Raw genomic sequence first — 21,971 nt, forward strand, 5'->3', positions numbered from 1 at the left:
ATACACATAGGACACATAGCTTCACGTTTATGTCAAACGTTGTGTTTCCTCTTTACTTGCCCGTTTCCCGTTCATTATTTCTACACATAAATTAGTAGTTTCACACAATTTTATCCATAAGAATTGTTTTGAACCGTTTTTATCTGTTCATATTCTATTTTGAGAAATTCTCAACTTGAATCTGACGTTTGCCGTTTGCCGTATAAGTGAAGCTTAAACAATTACTTCATGCGTCAGCGTACGTAGGTCGGGATATTGAGCACGCGGGAAGTTTGGAGAGCACGAAAGAGGCGTAAGAGTTGCTCAAGTCGCAAGTGATCAATATCACGACATACAGTAAAAACCCGTTAGGCTAAAATTTGCCACTTAGGCTCCCTCTATACAAGAACCTGTTTAGCCTAAAATTTAAAACGGCTTCTTAGTTTTAAAATCTCTAAAAACCTTTTTTGTACACTTGGCCGGGACAAATAGGACAAGTCAACATTCAACCCCAAAGGACGTCTGCGGGGACGCTACATTCAGGATCCCCTTTGAAGACTTAAGTGCCTTATCACCCCAACTGGAATGCATTGGTATGCAGATTTTATGCAAAGAATAAGCTGAACACCACTAAATACTCTTAGCTACAAGTCATTTTTCCTTTAGAAAATAAGAACCTATTTAAGAACCTCATAATAGCCTAAATTTGTCCTTATTACCATTTATGTAAGAACCTATTTAGACTAACTTGGCGAAAAGCAGGTTCTTAGTCGCAGGTTTTTACTGTACGCACAGCTGAAGGATGAAATAATTGTTTTATAACATGATCAAAGCGATCAATGCAGTAGCTATCTGATTTTTTTTTGTTTTAGCTCGCGCTCAAAGCAATACGCGTCAAAGTCCACGCGACTGTATTTTTTTACCTCACAGTTATGTTTTTGTCCTGAAACTGAGAGAAAGTTTACTCAAGTCGCATAAGATAACATTAAAAAAGATTGTAAAATTCATATTGAGCTTCCGGAAAACTATTAATTCACCTAAAAATTCTTTTTGAAAGAAATAACTTTGAAAATAAGGCTGAGTATCTTATGAAGAATTATGGAGATCGAGGAGGGCTCTAGCCTTCGAGGCCGTTGGCCGAGGCGGATAACACCCTTCGAGATCTCCATAATTCCTTGTATGGTACGAAAGCCGAATTCAATAATTGTTTTTTTATTCATTCTAAATAGTTACTAGTTTTTAAAAAAAGATGGCTAAAACATGCTTACCTCCATCGATCCATCGATGTTAATTTCATCTTCCAAACAGCTCCGCGAATATTCTGAATAGCAGATGTCGCCCTTAGAGTTGTTTTCTTGCTGTTCTTGCCATGTTTTTAGCTATTACTTCGCCTAGTTCTTACTCTTGAAACGAGTGAAATGTCCGCCATTTTTGTTTCCACAACCGAAACAACTCAACCAATCTTGGATTGTATAAAGAATTAGAAATCAGGTAAAAACCGCGAGAATTGATAATGTTTTTGAGCTTCACATGTAAATTAACGCATAAATAAGTACTTTGTATCATTTTATCTACAAGCGTTACTTTTATTGCTGACTAAGTTGAAAAAAAACCATGCATTTTCACTCAAATATGGCTTGACAACCTGCTACTTATGACGTCATATCTCGTAACCATAGTAACTGACTATCACTAAACTTGTCCCAAAATGCGCGCGAGGGATAAACGAACAACTACTGAAAACGTCAGGTGCTGATGTTTTCTCGTCTAGGAAAAACTCAAAAAAAACCTCCGAGGGGGGTGGCAGTCACCTCTTCCCCCTCCGTACGTCTCAGGGGTTAAAATATACTTATTGCAGAAACACGTGATACATAAAAGGCTGAATTACAGAGCTAATTACAATCGCAGAATAATATTTTACAATGATAGATTATAAATTGCAAACTAAGCTACTTTAAAAATCACCAACTATCAACAACTAATACTTAAAAGTAATGCATTCTGGCTTGAGTGCGCTTACAAATCGGGCGCAAAGCGGTAGTTAGCGCCTGACCTCAGATGGCAATTATGCTAAACTATCTCCCGTTTAGAGAGAATAGTGACTTTAAGATACACCGTTTCAGCCTATGGGTGCGGGTAAGCGAACATGTTTACCTCGTAGTTTTATAAATGGCAACCACGTTTTCCTAGTATTGATAATAGGGACTTTAAGATCCAACGACGCGACGGCAATGAGAACGTCGCTTAAAAAGTGAATTTGTGTTCTGTCAGTCTATATCGCAGTTATTTCTACCCACTTACTTTGTCAAATGTAGGCGAACCCTCCTGGAGTTGAATTCCTAGGCGCCATATCCAAGTACAGTAAAAGAAATGAAATTTCGTCGTTGTTTGTTTACGTCCTCCGTAAAACGCGAAATGAGGCATGTTCACGTCGTAGTCGAGCAAAAACGGGCAGAGAAATGTACAAAAGGCATGGTGCACGTGCAAAGTTGTTGTTTTGCTAATCAAACCTATTGTTTTTTTTACCTTCTCGTCTCCATCCGCGTCGTTGGATCTTAAAGTCCCTAATGAATGGCGTAACCATTCTACACGGTAGCCTACCCGTTTCTCTCGGGTAGGCAATCTACCCGTATTTACGGGTACATGTACGGCTAAATTACCCGTACCCGTACACAGAAACGGAGTATCTTAAGGCCTCTAATAAAGTGTAACGGGTGGTTTTCGTTCTGTTGTCTTGCAACCTAGATGTGACAAAGGCGGACTCGTCTTTCATTTAACGTAGTGAGAGAAAGTGCACCAGTTTCGCTCTAGTACCTCTTATCAATCAGTTTTTCTTAGCATTTCTACGGCTCCGCTTTCGCTACCAAGGCAGTTTAAGAAATAGTATCATTTTCCCACGCAAAATCTCACCTTGGCTGATATATATTCAAGATAAAAGATAAACACCTATATTTACTCAGGGAATCCCGTCAGAGTCAAGGTAGACTCTCTTATCAAAAGGAGCCCTGAAAAATAAATTATTTAGGTTTAACCTTTAATCGATAAAAAGATATTAAATATGGCAAGCACTAAATTCTATAACCCAACAACTGCATAGGTATTTAAAATAAAAACACTGTTTCATGAGGGTATCCAGAAATTACAGATAATAACGAATATTACATCACTGTCCCACGTTTCGTTCAGGTTCCAGTTGAACAAAAGGTGGATAACCTTATCCACCGGATAAATCACTATCAACTGGATAACGCAATTGGTTTCACTAGCTAATACTTATCCGTTGGATAGCGCTATCCAGCTTTTGAACAACTGGGGCCAGGATTGTAATCAAGATAAGTAAAACACAAAGTAATCCTGATCTACATTACCAATCTATGGAAGGTGAATTATAGCTCACACTACAGCTAGATCAACGTCAACAAGGAACCTGATTTGGCCATGGCAGCAGCAGCAAAGCCTTTCAGTAGAAAATAGTATTTCCGCAAAAAAAGAAAGAAAAACAAGAAAGCGTCTTTTACTTCTAAGGAGGAGACATTTGACGATAAGCAGGTTGTATATCCTGAGCAGGAATTAGGCGTTGGCCAGAGCCAGTGTCTGCACTGGTTTGTCCCGGGAGCCCACTGACTTGGCCCAGTGGCTGTTAAAGGAAAAGAGATGAAGAAAGTTACTTCGCGAATTCATTTCTTCTTCTGTTTGCATATTCGTAGTGCAATTTTAATGATTTAAGATTGTACATTAGCAAATGAAGGCTGTTGCAAAGCATATAGCAGGGGCACCCAAAGTCAATTTTCGGAAAATATCTGTTCGGAAGAGTATTTGAGATCTAAAATTTTCGGAACATTTGTTGTAAAATTTCTTGCTTGCCTGCCTCTCCTAGGATTTTCGAACATCTAAAAAATGGTATAAACGTCCATTTTTAACGGATTTTTCAACTCTAAAAAGGTCACCTAGAATTTTCGGAAGCCTTTTTTGAGGCTGAAATTTTCGAAAAGGTAAGTTTTGATCCCTATAATTTTCGGATCACTAGACTTTCAGCTGGGAAATCCGACCAGGTAAAAACTTTTTAGGGGATGAAAATATGCCTATATCTACCGTTTAAATACCAAAATACGTTTAACAATGCTGTGTAAATTTAAGTGGTTTTGAACTATATTCTTGTTGGGCCCTCCTGATATAGTAATATATAGTATATGTAGTATGCAGTTAAAAAAAAATATCTTGTAAATAAATAGCAAATGCTAACGTACAAAACAAAGATGCCAGATCCTAATGGATCAAGTCAGCAAAATGTTTTTGTGAGCAAACAGTAAAAAAGCAAGGCTGACTGTCCAGGTGTAAGTTTATATTTTTTCCAATATTTTGTCAGAAACAGGCCAGATCGCACGCAGTTCTTCCCATTTGCCGCTACCAGGTCAGTGTAATTGAATCAATTTGCTTCTGCCAGACCCACTCATACGAAATCTTAAGCGAAATCTTAAGATTTAAGCGACTGCAACATCCATGTCCCTCCCCCACCCCATTCAGTGGCCGATCCAGACCTTCAAAAGGGGGGGCGGTCTTAAAAAAAGGTCGGGCCTCAATTTGGTCCAAAACTAAGGGAGGGGGCGGCCCCCCCTCCCGGAACCATCCCCTGGATCCGCCACTGCCATTTATGACAGAAGTGTAATAGTTAGATTAAAAAAAAAACATATGTCTGTTTCATAGTATGATTACATTTCATAATGCCATTTTTACGGTACCTGATGATACATCCCATAGTACATAGGGATGACAGGCTGTTGAGCCCCTTTGTGGCTTGAATCGCTGACTTTTGCCAAAGCAGCAGCCAGGATAATTTCAATCATGGAGAACACAATGATGATGCCAAATACAGCGAGTGCCTTATTTTCCTGCTCAGTGTACTTCAGCTTGACATCTTTCTTTACAAAGTACTTGCCGGAGTGGTCGGAGTAGGAAATCTTGTTTGACACCAGCCATTCGACACCCCATGTCTGATACCTGAGTACTGTAATAGCGGAGTAGATAATACATGCCACGCTAACCGACCAAATAGCATTGATCTAAAGAGATTGAAATCAATCAATTAGAAAGTTTACTAAAGAAATGACTCAGTAATGTTATTTAAAAGAAGAAGTTGCACTTTTGAATAGGCACATATCAGGAGTTTATAACTGACATGCAGCGAGCAACTCTCACACTAGGTCTACGTCACGGCGTTTATTTTTAGACTGACATAAGGCGGTTCTCCGCATTTGAAGTATAAGGCGTGCATACGGAGAACTAAACGCCATTAAAAGGTCAAAATACCAACTTCAGTTCTGCAGATTTTGACTGGTTTGGGGGACTTGGCAAAATATTTTAAGTTCGCGCCAAAACGTTCTAAAAATAAACTGGCTAGTAAGAACGCCATGACGCCTGATAAAACATATTTCGGGGAGGGGGAGGGAAGGAGGAGAAGAGAAGGGAAGTATCTAGCCCAAACTGCTAAAGGGGACATGTTATGAATCCTCGTATTGACTTGTTTCGTCTTTTTCAGTCTTTTCGAAAGCGACGACCGCCGTTTTGCTTTGCTCTCTCCAATTAAGTTCATCGCGTCTGCCACTTGAATGTAAGTTTCAAGGCAGTGCAAGTTCCAGTTTCCTTCGATAATGTTGCTCTTCTTCTACGAGGCGATCAATACGTTCGGAGGGACCTCACTTTGTAATCCGTTAGCTTGCCTTGTTTTGTGGTGTTGGTGTTGGTGGTGGTGGTCGAAGGGAGACGGGGTAGGGTCAGTCTCCAGCCATGGGAGGGGTTGGGGTGTCTTGATGCTCCCACGGTACTCCCAACCCGCCACGCCTGGGAGAGGGGGGTGGGGGGGGGGGGCGGTCGTTACTCATGGAGAGTCTTTGCTCTGGGAATATTAGGTTATAGAAAATTATTTTCCTCTGTCAGACGTTTACGAGTGCTTATTGAGAAAATCTTACCAGATTTGAAGATCTTTTACGGCTTTGGCTTAAAACAAGTCCCATGATGCCATTTGCAAGAGTCTGAACAGTAAATATAAAGAACAGAATGAAACCAGTACGTACTTATATACATTATTTTTATCTGTATCCAAGTATTTCGTTTGAGAATCAAAAAATTGATATAATTAAAATGCTACCTGGGGACACTGTTAACAAAATAACTCCTATCGACATATACACATCCTGAAGTGGATATGTACCGATAAACAAAAAATAAACAAAAACTTAAAATAAATGTATATTAGCCAACGGTCGGTCTATCAAAATTCTAACTTGACTTCCATTGTCCCCCTTTATTCCCGGAAGAGACACCAAGAACACCAAACCAAAGATAAATACAGGGGTCATCACTGCTTATTTAAATTTGTAACGAGTGAAACAGAAGAGGTGAAGTTAAAAGAACCAATGCGCTTCTGGTTGACACATCAATATCAATAGGAGTCGTCAGCGTGAGTGTCCTATATGACCAGAAAGCCTTGGAGTCATGTCAGAATTTTGACATATCGAACGTGGGCTATTAGACTGACATGTCTATAGATGATATAAAGATCATTAAAGAAAATTCATTATGTAACACTCTCACTGACTTAGCATGAGCAATAGTGAATTTCTACCGCAGTGACAACAGTAAGTGAAAACGTTACTAAAATGAACTTGCCTTATTTCAACCTGTCTATCGCGTTTATTTAGCCTTGCCCAATTTGCCAATATACATTATTAAATGTAGCCAAATTTCTCTGTAGAAAGTGACTTTAAAAGGAACGCCTAGGTTTACAACGAGACAGGAAATTCGTTGTCCTTGTCGTCACGTCGCATTAGAACGTTTCACGTTGTAGACGATAATGAAAAAAGTGTTATTCACTTACAGTGTAGACCAACTGCAAAACAGTCCATATTTTTGCGTTCAAGTACTCGCGAGCAGTCAAACAAAAGGTCTGAAGCACGGGCTGAAAAAGGAGTGCGAGACTGGGGAGAATGGCTATTTTTCTGGGCTTGGCGCGCCTCTTATAAGCTGCGCTAAACCGATTTTGAGAAAAAAAACCGACTGTTTAGCAGTCTACTTGCAGTGCCGTAGTTTTTCTCTTTAAAAAGACATTGTTTTTCTATCATTGCCATCGTCATTGTGTCATTATACCCTTCGGGAGATTTCGGTAAGAAATCAAATGGAACAGACCATTTCGGTTCGGTCCGACCGGAATGTTTGGCACCACCTTTGAAGGTGGTCTACTTTGACCGGTCTGGTCATTTCGGTTGACAAAATTGTTGTCCCCAGTACCGCTCTTTTGAATCCTGTTTACAACGAACAATACCCAAACGCGCGGTGGCTTGGGTCGGGTCTGCGCAACCGGAATGTACCGTTCCATTGGGCACGTAGTCTGCTACACAGCCGTTTTAAGAGTCGTCAAGCAACGCTCAGGAGCGTTACACGACGACACTAAAAACGGCTGTGTAGCAGACTATTGGCACGTGGAATTTCAAATTTCGAAATTTCAAAACCGCAATTTTTTTTGAATGGAAAGCGCCTGAGGTTCCTTTGCGGCAATATGGTTGCTTTTAGTATTATATGTGCGGAGTCGTTCGCATCCTTAACCGTATTGGAGTAGTTTGCAAATGCGTAAATAAGCCAACTTGCGGAATGTCAGCTCAGGGTACGAACGAAATTGCTGAAATTGTCTGGAATAATCCAAATACAGTAAAAACCCACATATAAGAACTTAGAATTTTTGACCTCAGGCTGAACAGGTTCTTATATTTTAGGGTAGTTTTTCACAATTCAGGCTGATTAGGTTCTTAAAAGGTTCTTATTTTTCAGAGGTTGTCATAGCGTAACCATTAGCAGAAATATTGTACTACTGATACATAATGGCACACAATCAAGGTCCAAGAAGAACATCAATTCGTTTCTACATTTTTTTAAAGATGTTGAATCGTCTATATTGACGTTATATTGCACGGTACAGGGGCACCCAACGAGGATATAGTTCAAAACCACTTAACATAGCATTGTTGAACGTATTTTAGTATTTTAACGGTAAATATAGGCATATTTTTATCCCCTAAAAACTTTTCATCTGTTCGGATTTCCTAGCTGAAAGTCTAGTGATCCGAAAATTATAGGGATCAAAACTTACCTTTTCGAAAATTTTAGCCGGGAAAAGGCTCCCGAAAATTCTAGGTGGCCTTTTTTAGGGTAAATATCCGTTTAAAATGGGTAATTGTACCATTTTGTAGATGTTCGAAAATCCTAGGAGAGGCAGGCAAGCAAGAAATTTTACAACAAATGTTCCGAAAATTCTAGTTCTCAAATCGTCTTCCGAACAGATATTTTCCCGAAAATTGCCGTTGGGTGCCCCTGACGGTAGCTTTATGGAAAACATACTTCTAGTGAAAATCCAAACAAGTGTAAATCAAAGAAAACATATACACAATAACCTTTTGTCAAAAGTTTCTCACAAAATTAAAATCGAGAATTTTGACCATCAAAATTGAAGTGATTATTTTTCATAAGAACCTGTTTTCCTTTGCCAGGCTGAAAAGGTTTTTTATATTTTTGGGTATTTAAATGCCAAATTCCAGCCTGTAGGATCTTAAATCACTAGGTTCTTATACGCGTGTTTTTACTGTAATAACGGCGTCGATCAAACTTCTGAGATGTTTCTTGTCGTATTTGGCGAGTTCGTTCACAATTAAGTGGAAAAAGACACGGGCTTTATTCGTATAAAATAACTAGTTAATGTAACCATACTTGCATTTTCCCCAACATAACGAGCTTCCGAACTTTCGTTAGGCTTCGATAAATTCTGCTCTTAAAATGGCTTATTCCGCCTGCCAGCAGTGCTCGTAAAAGTCGCTTTTTCTGCTCAAAATTCTGCTCGGACACCCTTATTCTGCTCGAATTGTGCTCGGTATCGCAAAAAATTTTCGGCAAATATTTATTTGCGCAAATATAGAGGGGAGCCTCGACCTAACCCTTAAAACCTAATTAGATATTCATTATGTGTCGCAGAATTGTAATTATTTTCCGTGTGTATTTTATTTTGTTTTAAATTTTTCTTTCAACTGATATGCATATCATTAGTGCCGCTGATTTCCCCTTATTCTGCTCAAATTCTGCTCGCAAATGCCTTATTCTACCGGCAGAATGCTCGCCTCAAAAATCGCTTATTCTACTCGAAATTTTGCCGGAAGAATTTATCCAAGCCTACCCTTCGCTGAAAACACTTAGCGCCAAGCAGGGAAGTATATTGAAAGAAGGCGTCGACAGCATCCATCGAGATATTGGCAGTCAGAAACTTAGAACGTTTTAAGTGTACTTTCCAAATGTTTTGTAATTGAATAACTGGAATAACAACGGTGAGCTTTCGCAAATTAGTTTCTGTTGTTTGACTTGATCACTGTAAAAGCGAGACGACCACTCCTAATGAATCAGATGAATTACTTACAAACATACAGACTGTCATACAGATCAAAATAAGCGTGAAGATCCCAAGGCAAAAAGTTCAGAAGGTTTTCTCTTCACTTGTACCATCACTGCAGCACTAACACCTTTATCCATGACGAGATATAATCTTACAAAGAGTTAAGTGATTGATAAATTTAGAAACAGGTAGATATCAGAGGCACTGACTTACCAGAGGAATAATCCAACATGGCGAAGCCGCGAGGCTAACATGCAGAAAGCGGATTTCAAGTGTGTCCACCAATCCGAGAACGAAAAATAAGACGGATATCGCAATTTGGAAAGAAGACAACAATGTCAGGGTTCTCTTGTTAGAATTTTCCATTGCAGTTGCAAATTAACAAGTGAGGAATCGAAGCTTGTTTAGACAGCGCAGTTTTCTTGCAGCACAAGGAAGTGCCTGTTGAAGAATAAATTAAAAATACGGTGACGTCATACTTATATTATCTTGCAGCTGTTCAAGTCACGCTATTTTCTTAAAAGTTAAACTGTCTTAGCATCAATTGAATTCTGACAATAATGGACCAGTTTTGTTATTTAAGACTATAATTAGGCCGATTTTAACAGTTTTCTGTCGTCTGTCGTGGATTAAAACTTGTAATAGTCAAGCCAGATTTCACTTGCTGAAACTCACCAAAAAACGTCTTATGGTTAGCGCTTTTTTATATCTTCTTCCTAACTCGACCGTTTGAGGAGAATTTTATGTATGGCTTAAGGCACTAAGTTATGACTTCAACACATAATTGACACAAAATAGCAATATTCTAGTGCCATAAGCCCTTTCAACAACCTAAGGAAAAAAACTCCCACACTAAGGATTATAATTAACTTAACCGTTAAAGGCGGCCGAGGTCACTTTCAGGGTTTACGAGTTAGATTTTAGCTTTTTATTTAAGTCTCAATCTCATTCAAAGCGCAAGAGGGTCTTCCGAGTTCCGACTTCCCATTTCCACCCTAGCTCCGACTTCTGACTTCCGCCGTCACTCATTCACCTCTGAATCTTGTATTTTAATGCATCAACTTCATATCGCTGTTCGTGGCCATGAATTTATATCATTTTCAGAATTTTCTTCTTTTTTTTTTTCACAAACATGTCCGCCCACTAAAAGACTTGAAATTTATTCCTGTGACTGAATTACAACATTGTCAGAACAACAATTACATTGTAGGCAAACACTAAAAAACAGTTTTTTTTCCGTTTTTTTTTCTTTCATTTTCAACATTTATTTGAAGTTAAGCAAGCTCTCGTAAGCGGCCATTTTACCCTTACATCTATACTGGCCATTAATGAGAAACATTCTCGAAAGCGGCCTCGAGGTGTCCGCTTATGAGTGATTATTTTACTTGGCTGAGGGGAATGATAATGATATTTATTGATAATGATGATGATGATGATGATAATTATATAGAAATGACTGAATATTATTATTAAGCACTGAAGCTCAATACGATTTCTTAATGCAAAAAAACAGATATTAGGATCCATCGAGAGCATTGGCAGTTAGAAACTTAGACCCTTATAAAGGTGCACTTAAAAGATTAGTTATTTTACAGCATATTAGTGCCACATTTTGAACGGCAAAAGTAAGAACTAGTTTTCGCAAATTTCTCTCGTTTTAGCAGAACAAGAAAAACACAAACTTCCTAATATAAGCTAATGAATACACACACTGAAGTCGGTTAATATCCCATAGCGACGAGTTCAGAAGGGTTTCTCATAACTTGTACCATCATATGAGCGATAATATCTTTATCCACGACAAAATATAATCTTAAAAAGATTTAAGTGCCTGACAAATATATGATTAAAGAACAGACAAAATTCACTTACCAGAGGAACAATCCAACATGGCGAAAACATGAGGGTAACATTTACAATGCGGATTTCAAGTCCGTCCATCAATCCCAGAATGAAAAACATTACGGATATCACAATTTGGAAAGAAGAGAACAATGTCAAGGTTCTTTTCTTAGTATTTTTCATCGCCGTTGCAAATTAACGAATAAGGAGGCTTGATTAGAGAGTGCGTAGTTTTGTTCCAGTAGCAAGTGGTTTCCAAATGCTAAGTACGGTTGACTATATCGCGCAATTAGCGTGATATACAGTTACGTGCTCTAACGCATGAAGTAGCACGCTATTTGGTATCTTTCTGAAAAGGTAGTATAAGTCTTTGCATGAATTGAATTAAAAAAAAAATGGTCATGGGTTCATTCGGGGAGGGTAAATTGTAATACAGAATGTAAAATTAATAATATGAGTTTAAATAAGAGCTAATGAGTATTATGTTTAGCACTTTGTTAAATACCGGAGCTAGGACCTATTGTTATCTTTCGTACTCTCTAACGAATAAGAGGGTGAAGCATTTTTAATTCTAAAAAAGTGCGAGAATGCAGTAGCCCACATCTTTGTTCCATGAACTCTCACTTACAAACGACGTCAAGTTGTGGAAATGCATGAGAATAAAAATTTATTGTCATATCAATAGCTTTGCACTTAGCCTCGCTTTGAAACAGAGGCATTGGGCAACGCGGAAATGGTCTATTAAAGGAGTAGTCAGGGTTAGGATTAGCGATAAGGTGATTTTATCGATTGTTAACGGAAAACGGTGAAAAGTTATCCAGAGAAGTCTTTTAGTCTGAATTTTGGACACCCCTTCGACTCTAGAGGATATCTGAAATTCAGGCTCGGAAATCTTTTATCTAAACGTTGTATTTCTCGTGGTACTTGCCTGCGAGAACTGTGAATGTAATTAAACCGAACCGTTTCTGTTATTATGTACAAAAGGGTGACGGTTTTTAGAGAGAATTTTGCGTCTGTAATAGTTTCCACTTTTCTTGTTTTCGTGTTTGTTGATCAGTTGTTATTCGTGAATGTGTTTTCTCAGCTGTACTATTTAACTGATGCCAAAAAAAAAACAACAATGTCGGACTTACCGTTATAAATCGTTAAAATCATGAAAAATCGATAATATCGATTTGACACAGCAATTTAGTTTATCGATTTTCATCGATTTCCGTTATCAATCGATAAAAATCACTTGATTGCTATCGATTTTTATCGATTGACTAGTCCGAGGATATATTTTATGGGTGGTGGCGCTGCTGGAGGCCTGTGACGTCACTAAACATGGTCACCATCTTAGATTTTATCAAGAATTAGAAATCCGGTAAAAACCGCGAGAACTGATAATGGTTTTGTGCTTAACATGTAAAATAACACATAAATAGGTACTTTGCATCATTTTCTCCACCAGCTTTATACTTCTTGCTAAAAGAAGTTGAAAAACATGTATTTTCACTCAAATATGGCTTGACCACCTGCTACTTATGATGTCATATCTCGTAACCATAGTAACTAACGATCACTAAACGTGTCTCAAAATACGCGCGAGGGATAAACGAACAGCTACTGAAAACGTCAGGTGCTGATGTTTTCTCGTCTAGGAAAAAACTCAAAAAAAACCCCGAGGGGCGAACGGAGGGGGGGGGGGGTTCAATCATCACCCCCTCCAGCCCCCGGTACGTCCGTAGGTTAACATAAACTTATTGCAGCAACACATGATACATGATACATACAGTACCGTTCAAAAGTAAGTTGACAGTCTCTCGAGGATCGAGTCTCGCGTCTAGAGAATCGAGTCTCGAGTTTCGATGATTGAGGATCGAGGATCGAGTTGTGTATAAGGCTGAATTACAGAGCCACTTACAATCGCAAAATAATACTGTACAATGATAGATAATAAAATGCAAACTAAGCTACTTTAAAAGTAATGCATTCTAGCTTGAGTGAGCTTACAAATCGGGAGCAAAGCGGTAGTTAGCGCCTGACCTCAGATGATAATTACGCTAAACTTTCTTTCGTCTACAGAGAATAAGTGTAACGGGTGGTTTTTGTTCTGTCGTCTTGCAACATGGATGTAACAAAGGTGGACTCGTCTCTCATTTAACGTGGTGAGAGAGAAAGTGTCCCTGTTACGCTCTGACAGTCTTAGCATTTCTACGGTTCCGCTAAATCTAAATCTAAATATCGTTATGTCGGCAAAATCGTTTGGGACATCACGCCAACTCTAAGATAATAATAAATAAAACTATACTAAAATATACAAAACTATTAAAAACTATTAAAAACTACTGATAAAAATAAACTAAATTAGTTTGCTTTTAAAAATACAGAGGGATTGGCTGGAAACAGTTTCTTCTGGAAGTTTGTTCCATTCAGTTATTGTCCTGGGAAAAAAAGAAAATCTAAAAACATCTTTATGTCCTTTCGGTACAATAAATTTAAAATCATGGCTTCCCCGGGTTCTCCTTTCTTTGCTTGTTATCAAATAATCCCCCCAATCCCCATCTAGGAGGCCGTGGCACATCTTGTAGATAGTGGAGAGCCTTGCGTGTCTTCTCATTGTTTCAAGTGTGTCCCACTGTAGGTCTTGCAGCATTTCCGTCACGCTCGTTGTTCGATCGTAATTTCCAGTGACAAAGCGGGCTGCTTTCCGCTGTACCCTTTCTAGAGCGGCTTTATCTTTCTGGTAATGTGGGTCCCATGCGCTACAGGCATACTGGAGTTTTGGCCTCACAAGTGTCATATACACGGTTTCTTTCACTGACTTTGGACAATTCCACAGGTTTCGCTTGATAAGTCCCAAGACCTTATTTGCCCTAGATGTGATTGTTTCAATGTGTGGTGACCACCTCATTTTGTTATCGAGGACTACCCCCAGATAAGGGTGAGATTCCACTTCTTCTAGGATTTGTCCACAGAATACGTATTCCCGCTTTGGTGGATCTCTCCTGGTTGTAAAACACATGATCTTGCACTTTGAAGGATTAAATTCCATCTTCCACTTTTGTTGCCAATCTTCTAATCTATACAAGTCCTCTTGGAGATCGGCTGTGTCTTCATCACAACAAATTGTCCCATATAACAATGCATCATCAGCAAAAAGTCTAACAGTAGAGTTAAGACTATCAGGTAAATCATTAATATACATTAAGAACAGTAGCGGTCCTAAGACTGTTCCTTGGGGAACACCAGATGTCGTAACTACAGGGGCAGATGATGCCCCCTCAATAAATAGTATCATTTTCCCACGCAAAATCTCACCTTGGCTGATATATATTCAAGATAAAAGATAAACACCTACATTTATTGAGGGAAATCCCGTCAGAGTCAAGGCAGACTCTGTTACCAAAAGGAGCCCTGAAAAATAAATGATTTACAATACAAAAAAAATATATTACAAAACAACCTTAACTTAATTGATAAAAGGATATTAAATATGAAAAGCACTAAATTCTATAACCCAACAACTGCAAAGGTATTTAAAATGAAAACGCTGTTTCATGAGGGTATCCAGAAATTACAGATAATAACGAATATTGCGTCACTGTCCCAAGGACGTTTCGTCCAGGTCCCAGTTGTTCAACAGGTGGATAACGCTATCCACCGGATAAATCACTATCAACTGGATAGCGCAATTGGTTTCCCTAGCTAACACTTATCCGTTGGATAAAGCTATCCAACTTTTGGACAACTGGGGCCAAGATTGTAATCAAGATAAGTAAAACACAAAGTAATCCGTATCTACATTACCAATCGACGAGAGGTAAATACAATCATACCGGTACAGCTCACACTATAGCTAGATCAACGTTAACGGTGAACTTGATTTGGCTATGGCAGCAGCAAAGCCTTTCAGTAGAGAATAGTATCTCCGCAAAAAAAGAAAGAAAAAAAAAGACGTCTTTTACTTCTAATGAGGAGACATTTGATGATAAGGAGGTTGTATGTCCTGGGCAGGAATTAGGCGTACGCGTGACTCAATGTCCGCACTGGTTTGTCCCGGGAGCCCACTGACTTGGCCAACTGGCTGTTAAAGGAAAAGAAACGACGAAAGTTACTTCGCGATTTCAATTCTTCTTCAGTCTGTTTGCATATTCGTTGCGCGATTTTAATGATTTAAAACTGTACATTAGTAAATAAAGGCCGTTGCAAAGCATATAGTAAAAGTAGTATGCAGTTAAAAAATATATTGCAAATAAATACCAAATGCGAAAGTACAAAACAAAGATGCCAGATCCTAATGGATGAATTCAGCAAAATGTTTTTGTGAGCAAACAGTGAAAAAAGCAAGGCTGACTGTACAGCTATAAGTTTATATTTTCTTCCAATATTTTGTCAGATACAGGCCAGATCGAAATTCTTCCAACTTGCCACTGCCGGGCTAATGTAATTGTGGCCACTGTCAGTGGGCATATTGAATTGACCCACTGCTCAGACGAAATTTTACGAAGATTTAAACGACTGCAATGTCTATGCCTCTCTCCCCTCCTTTATGACGTAAAAAAAATCGGACGTGTGTTTTGTAGTATGATTACACTTCACAATGCCATTTTTGCCCTACCTGATAATACAAAGCGTACATTGGGATGGTGGGCTGTTGAACCCTTTTGCAATTGTGGCTTGAATCGCTGACTTTTGCCAAAGCTGCAGCCAGGATAATTTCAATGATAGACAACACAATGATGATGCCAAATACAGCAAAAGCTTCATTTTCCTGCTTAGTGTACTTCGGCTTCACATTTTTCTCTACAAACCACCATTTTTCGTTGCTGTGGTGGTCTGTGTTCTGGAAAATAGTACGAATCTTCAGCAATTCGACACCCCAGTACTGATACCTGAGCGCTGTAATAGCGGCGTAGATAATACATGCCACGCTAACCGACCAAATAGCATGGATCTAAAGAAAAATTGAAATCGAAATCAATAAATTATAAAGTCTACTGAAGAGATGACTCAGGTATGTTAATCAGAAGGAGAAGTTGCACTTTTGAATAGGCACATACTAGGAGCCCATAACATGCAGCGTGCAACTCTCATACTAGACCTATTGTAGGTCAAGGCGTTTTCACGGGCCGGTTAATTTTTACATTGACAAAGTGCGGTTCTCCGCATTTTAAGTATATAGGCCTGAACAAGGAGAACTGAACGTCATTAAAAGGTCAAAATACCATCTTCAGTTCTGTAGGTTTTGACTGGTTTGTGGGACTTGGCAAAATATTCTAAATTCGCGCCAAAATCGGTCTAAAAATAAACTGGCCATCGCGAGAACGCCATGACAAGAGTACATGGAAATTGCTGACTCCGGGTGGAGATGCTGCATATATGTTTTTCTCTGGGGGACTTGAATACAGTACCCATGTATTCCTGATAAAATGCTCTCTCCAATTAAGTTCATACCATCTGCTACTTGAATTTAGTTTCAAGGCAGCGCAAGTTCCAGTTTCCTCCGATAATGTTGCTCTTCCTCTACGAAGCGATCAATATGTTCGGAGGAACCTTACTTGTAATCCGTTAGGTTGCCTTGTTTTGTGGTGGTGGTGGTGGTCGAGGGGAGACGGGGTAGGCTCAGTCTCAGTCATGGGAGGGGTGTCTTGATGCTCCCACGGTACTCCCAACCCGCCAAGCCTGGGAGAGGGGGGTGGGGTGGGTGTGGCGGTCATTGCTTATGGAAAGTCTTCGCTCTGGGAATATTAGGTTATAAAAAATTATTTTCCTCTGTCAGACGTTTACGAGTGCTTATAGAGAAAATCTTACCAGATTTGAAGATCTTTTACGGCTTTGGCTTAAAACAAGTCCCATGATGCCACTTGCAAGAGTCTGAACAGTAAATACACAGAACAGAATGAAATACATACTTACTTATTCATTATTTTTATATGTATTCAAGTATTTCGTTGGAGAATCAAAAGATTTATACAGCTAAAATGCTAACTGGGGACACTGTTAACAAAATACCTCCTATCGACATATACACATCCTAAAGTGGATATGTACAGCTGTATGTACCGATAAGCGAAAAATAAACAAAAAAATTAAAATAAATGTATAGTAGCCAACGGTCGGTCTATCAAAATTCTAACTTGACTTCCATTTGCCCCCGTAATTTTTAGAAGAGACACCAAGAAGACCAAACCAAAGATAAATACAGGGGTCATCACTGCTTATTTAAATTTGTAACGAGTGAAACAAAAGAGGTAAAGTTAAAATAACCAATGCGCTTCTGGTTGGCACATCAATATCAATAGGAGTCGTCAGCGTGAGTGTCCTATATGACCAGAAAGCCTTGGAGTCATGTCAGAATTTTGACATATCGAACGTGGGCTATTAGACTGACATGTCTATAGATGATATAAAGATCATTAAAGAAAATTCATTATGTAACACTCTCACTGACTTAGCATGAGCCATAGCGAATTTCTACCTCAGTGACAACAGTAAGTGAAAACGTTACTAAAATGAACTTGCCTTATTTCAACCTGTCTATTGCGTTTATTTAGCCTCGCTCAACTTGTCAATATACATTATTAAATGTAGCCGAATTTTTCAGTAGAAAGTGACTTTTTAAGGACTACGACCAGGCCCCGGTTGCTCGAAACATGGTTAACTCTTAACCAATGGTTAAAAATTAACCGTGGGTTAGATGCGGTTTTTCAAACGCCGGTTACCAGCGCAATTTTTTGTACCGAAAAATTTTGGTTTTCGTTTCCTGGAGGCGTTTTTATTGACAGCAGGGGCTTCAACAGCTTCAAGCTCAATTCCCTTTCTATTTGACCAAATTGTTGTCCCGAGTACCGCTCTTTTGTATCCAGCTTACAAGAACAACAGGGAGTTTTAGCATCGACGACGGCAACGGCAGCGAAAACGTCAGTTTTAAGATGAATTCCCGTTTTTTCAATCTTTGTCGCGTTTATTCCAATTTGCTGAAAATGGCAAGTGTAGGCGAATTTCCCTGGAGGTGATTTCTTGAGGACCGTCCTCAAGGTTAGAGAGAGAAAAAGACAGTCGTCGTCGCTTGTTTACGCCCTCCATAAAACTTGCAATTAGGCATTTTCACGTCGTAGTCGTGGAAGGACGGTAAAGAAATGTACAAAAAAGCGTGATGCACGTACAAAGTTGTTGTTTTGCTTAATAAACCTATTGCTTTTTTGACGTCCTCCTTGCCGTCGCCGTCCTCGTTGCTAAAGCTCCCTAATAACCAAACGCGCGGTGGATTGGGTCGGGTATGTGCAACCGGAAACAACCGTTCCATACGGTATGGGGAATTTCCGATATTTAAAACCAGAATTTTCGTTCAATGGAAAGCGCCGGAGGTTTCTTTGCGGCAATATGGTTGCTTTTAGTATTATATGTGTGGAGCCGTTCGCGTCCTTAAAATTGAAGTAGTTTGCAAATACGTAAATAAGCCAACTTGCGGAATGTGAGCGCAAGGTACGAACGAAATTGCTGAAGTTGTGTGGAATAATCAAAATAATAACGGCGTCGATCAAACTTGTGAGATGTTTCTTGTCGTATTTGGTGGAGCGTTGCGTGACATCCGAAAAAACGGCTGCGAGGGAGACCAATTTGGTGCGAGTTCGTTTACAATTTTGTGAAAAAGGACACGGGAAAGGCTTTATTTTGCATTTTCCCCAACATAACGAGCTTCCGAACTTTCGCTAGGGCTTCGATAAATTCTGCTCTTAAAATGGCTTATTCCGCCTGCCAGCAGTGCTCGTAAAAGTCGCTTTCTCTGCTCAAAATTCTGCTCGGACACCCTTATTCTGCTCGAATTGTGCTCGGTATCGGAAAAAATTTTCGGCACATATTTATTTTCGCAAATATAGAAGGGAGCCTCGACCTAACCCCTAAAACCTAATTAGATATTTATTATGTGTTGCAAAATTGTCATTATTTTCCATGTGTATTTTATTTTGTTTTAAATTTTTCTTTCAACTGATCGATATTCGTATCATTAGTGCCGCTGATTTCCCTTATTCTTCTCAAATTCTGCTCGAAAATGCCTTATTCTGCCGGCAGAATGCTCGCCTCAAAATTCGCTTATTCTGCTCGAAATTCTGCCGGAAGAATTTATCCAAGCCTACCTTTTCCTGAAAACACTTTGCGCCAAGCAGGGAAGTATATCGACAGAAGGCGTCGACAGCATCCATCGAGATATTGGCAGTCAAAAACTTAGAACGTTTTAAGTGTACTTTCAAAATGTTTTGTAATTGAATAATTGACTAATTGGAATAACAACTGTGAGCTTTCGCAAATTTGTTTCTGTTGTTTGACCTGATCAATGTGAAAGCGAGACGACCATTCCTAATGAATCAGATGAATTACTTATAAACATACAGATCAAAATAAGCGTGAAGATCCCAAGGCAAAAAGTTCAGAAGGTTTCCTCTTCACTTGTACCATCACTGCAGCAGTAACACCTTTATCCATGACGAGATATAATCTTACAAAGAGTTAAGTGATTGATAAATTTAGAAACAGGTAGGAATCAGAAGGACTGACTTACCAGAGGAATAATCCAACATGGCGAAGCCGCGAGGCTTACATACATATAGCGGATTTCAAGAGTGTCCACCAATCCGAGAACGAAAAATAAGACGGATATCGCAATTTGGAAAGAAGACAACAATGTCAGGGTTCTCTTGTTAGTATTTTCCATTGCAGTTGCCAATTAACAAATGAGGAATCGAAGCTTGTTCAAGCGTAGTTTTCTTGCAGCACAAGGAAGTGTCTGTTGAAGAATAAATTAAAAATACGGTGACGTCATAGGCATGTTATCTTACAGCTGTTCAAGTCACGCTATTTTCTTAAAAGTTAAGAGGCTGTCCGCGTAAGAACCGATAAGGCAAATTTCGGTCTATCACAGATTGCCCTGGTTTTCCCAGTGGAAGATAACTATCCTATCCCATGAAGAAATATCACATTTATTTGGACCAACTCAATTTTTTCTCTATATTACAAGAAGATTTTCTCGGTCACCTAAAACTGGCCAGTTTGCCTTCGGAATTGGTGCGATTTTTTGTGAAACTTTAGGGTTCTGTCAAACCTACCTTACAAAGCCGAATAAGCTGATTATTTTACACACAAAAGTTTTAACTCTGGTTAATAGTTTCAAGGTTTAATGGTTGCATTCTGTGAAAAGTTGGCTGAGATATAATTTTTTTAAAATGATCTTTAATTTGCTCAGAAGGAAAAGTAATTTGCATAACTAGAGTTGAACGGTAATTTCGCAAAAGTGGCACCTGACCCAGACTCAAGTCTATGATAAAACAGAAGTACTAAGACCAGTCTACTTCTTAATGTAATAAAATTTGTGGGCACTCTTCTTTGCGTGCTGTACAAAGTTCCGTTAATGTTCCAAAATTCGCCATTTTGACAGAAAAGCTAGAATTGTAACGGTCTGCATCTGGTCGACTAATTTCCACAACTTTAACGTTTCTAGTTATCACTAACTGTCATTAGACCCTTTAAATGTTGGACTTTCGAAAACATGTGGAGAAAACTTAGTAATCGTTTTTTCTTGGGTTTTTTTCTTGTCGACGATGAACTTGACTCCATTCTCCGTATGCAAATTAGCCTTAGATGCGTCGTTTCAACGAATTGACAGGAAATATGATACTTGTATTTTGTATTTTAAAGGGAAAAGTATTTCTTCTTTTCATGGAAAAACACGAACGATATATGACTTAGAATACCCTTAGGTCTGTTTCTTTTACGAGGAAGAAGCAGCAGAAGAAGATATGTTTACGCGAATTAATTAATTACTGTGGCCCGTCACGCATTCCCCCAGAGTGACCGTATATCGATCAGTTCTTTTATCTTATTATATCTTTTTTGAAGTGATAGTTATTGATAATCATACAATTTAATCACTGTTAATTCCGATTCTTTACTGGGTGCTAGGTTTTTTTGTAACGGGGGGCATTATCGCGAGTGCCGAAGGCACGAGCCTTGTAGGTGAGTCTGGGGTTATCCTCCCCCAAAGAATTTTCAAATTTGGAGGCTCCGAAATGCTATTTTCAGCACTTGTCATGAGATATGTCTCCGAAAAATAGACCTCGAAGATGAAAATGCAAACGATTGCAAATCACTATAATAAAAATAACTGAGTCTAAAGAAAACAAATCCATCTACCACGTTGAACTGACTAGATTGATCTTCCTTTGACATACACATAAGGTTGAAAACTTCTGATTGAGGGTGTTGTTATCTCAATTACTCTTCAGCGATTCCTGCAACAGAATTTTGCCTTTCGAACACCTTGTCTTCTTGCAGCAGATCTCTATGGTCAAGTTCAATTTATATTCAAGTTCATTACATTGGTTATTCCGTCCATTGCCTGTAATTACACTTAAATCTATGTTTAGGTGTTGACACAAACGGGCCTAGAGTCCAACATGGGCTGGCAATAGGTGAGCACGGAATTGGAACGGTGGTGGGGGGAACTCCCTATGATGGCCTATACGGGGAGGCTCCGCCCGAAACGGGTATCTTTTTCAGGCTTCAGGTATATGAAAGGGTAGACATTTCAATAGATGAAGTATATGAAAGGGAGAGTGCGCTTATTGCAGCCTTAGCAGCATCTTTGGCGGTTCTTAAAGGAAAAGGAACAAAGTTTAAGAATTTAAGGAAAAAGTAGAAGGACGCAATTTTTCAGAAATTAATATACACAGGAGAAATTTCA

At 39.0% G+C, this 21,971-nt stretch overlaps 2 protein-coding genes across 3 annotated transcripts; both read right to left on the reverse strand.

Moving 5' to 3' along the window:
- Positions 1-1,544: 1,544 nt before the first annotated feature.
- On the reverse strand, positions 1,545-11,522 carry LOC140946177 (uncharacterized). Of its 2 annotated transcripts, none has more exons than XM_073395261.1 (4): positions 11,279-11,522; positions 5,946-6,008; positions 4,719-5,039; positions 1,545-3,616 (listed from the first exon to the last, which is right to left on the reverse strand). In XM_073395261.1, exons 1-4 carry the CDS (start codon positions 11,429-11,431, stop codon positions 3,500-3,502), a joined length of 654 nt encoding a protein of 217 aa, XP_073251362.1. In that variant the 5' UTR covers positions 11,432-11,522; the 3' UTR covers positions 1,545-3,499. The 2 variants fall into 2 exon arrangements, with proteins under 2 accessions (XP_073251362.1, XP_073251361.1); XM_073395260.1 differs by lacking the exon at positions 11,279-11,522 and adding an exon at positions 9,620-9,879.
- Positions 1,545-20,037, reverse strand: LOC140946173 (uncharacterized). Its single transcript, XM_073395254.1, has 5 exons — positions 19,794-20,037; positions 17,045-17,107; positions 15,852-16,187; positions 14,552-15,317; positions 1,545-2,889 (listed from the first exon to the last, which is right to left on the reverse strand). Exons 1-4 carry the CDS (start codon positions 19,944-19,946, stop codon positions 15,201-15,203), a joined length of 669 nt encoding a protein of 222 aa, XP_073251355.1. The 5' UTR covers positions 19,947-20,037; the 3' UTR covers positions 1,545-2,889; positions 14,552-15,200.
- Positions 20,038-21,971: the final 1,934 nt, after the last annotated feature.

Source organism: Porites lutea, chromosome 8 (assembly GCF_958299795.1).
Source record: "Porites lutea chromosome 8, jaPorLute2.1, whole genome shotgun sequence".
In the NCBI taxonomy this organism is placed as follows: Eukaryota; Metazoa; Cnidaria; class Anthozoa; order Scleractinia; family Poritidae; genus Porites; species Porites lutea.

Coding starts and splice junctions, on each gene's coding strand:
- LOC140946177 (XM_073395261.1), bottom strand. CDS start 11,431: ATGAAAAATACTAAGAAAAGAACCTTGACATTGTTCTCTTCTTTCCAA. Junction 5,040..5,945: donor GTAAAAGATCTTCAAATCTG/GTAAGATTTTCT, acceptor CAATCTCTTTAG/ATCAATGCTATTTGGTCGGT. Junction 3,617..4,718: donor ACTATGGGATGTATCATCAG/GTACCGTAAAAA, acceptor TTCCTTTAACAG/CCACTGGGCCAAGTCAGTGG.
- LOC140946173 (XM_073395254.1), bottom strand. CDS start 19,946: ATGGAAAATACTAACAAGAGAACCCTGACATTGTTGTCTTCTTTCCAA. Junction 16,188..17,044: donor GTAAAAGATCTTCAAATCTG/GTAAGATTTTCT, acceptor ATTTTTCTTTAG/ATCCATGCTATTTGGTCGGT. Junction 15,318..15,851: donor TGTACGCTTTGTATTATCAG/GTAGGGCAAAAA, acceptor TTCCTTTAACAG/CCAGTTGGCCAAGTCAGTGG.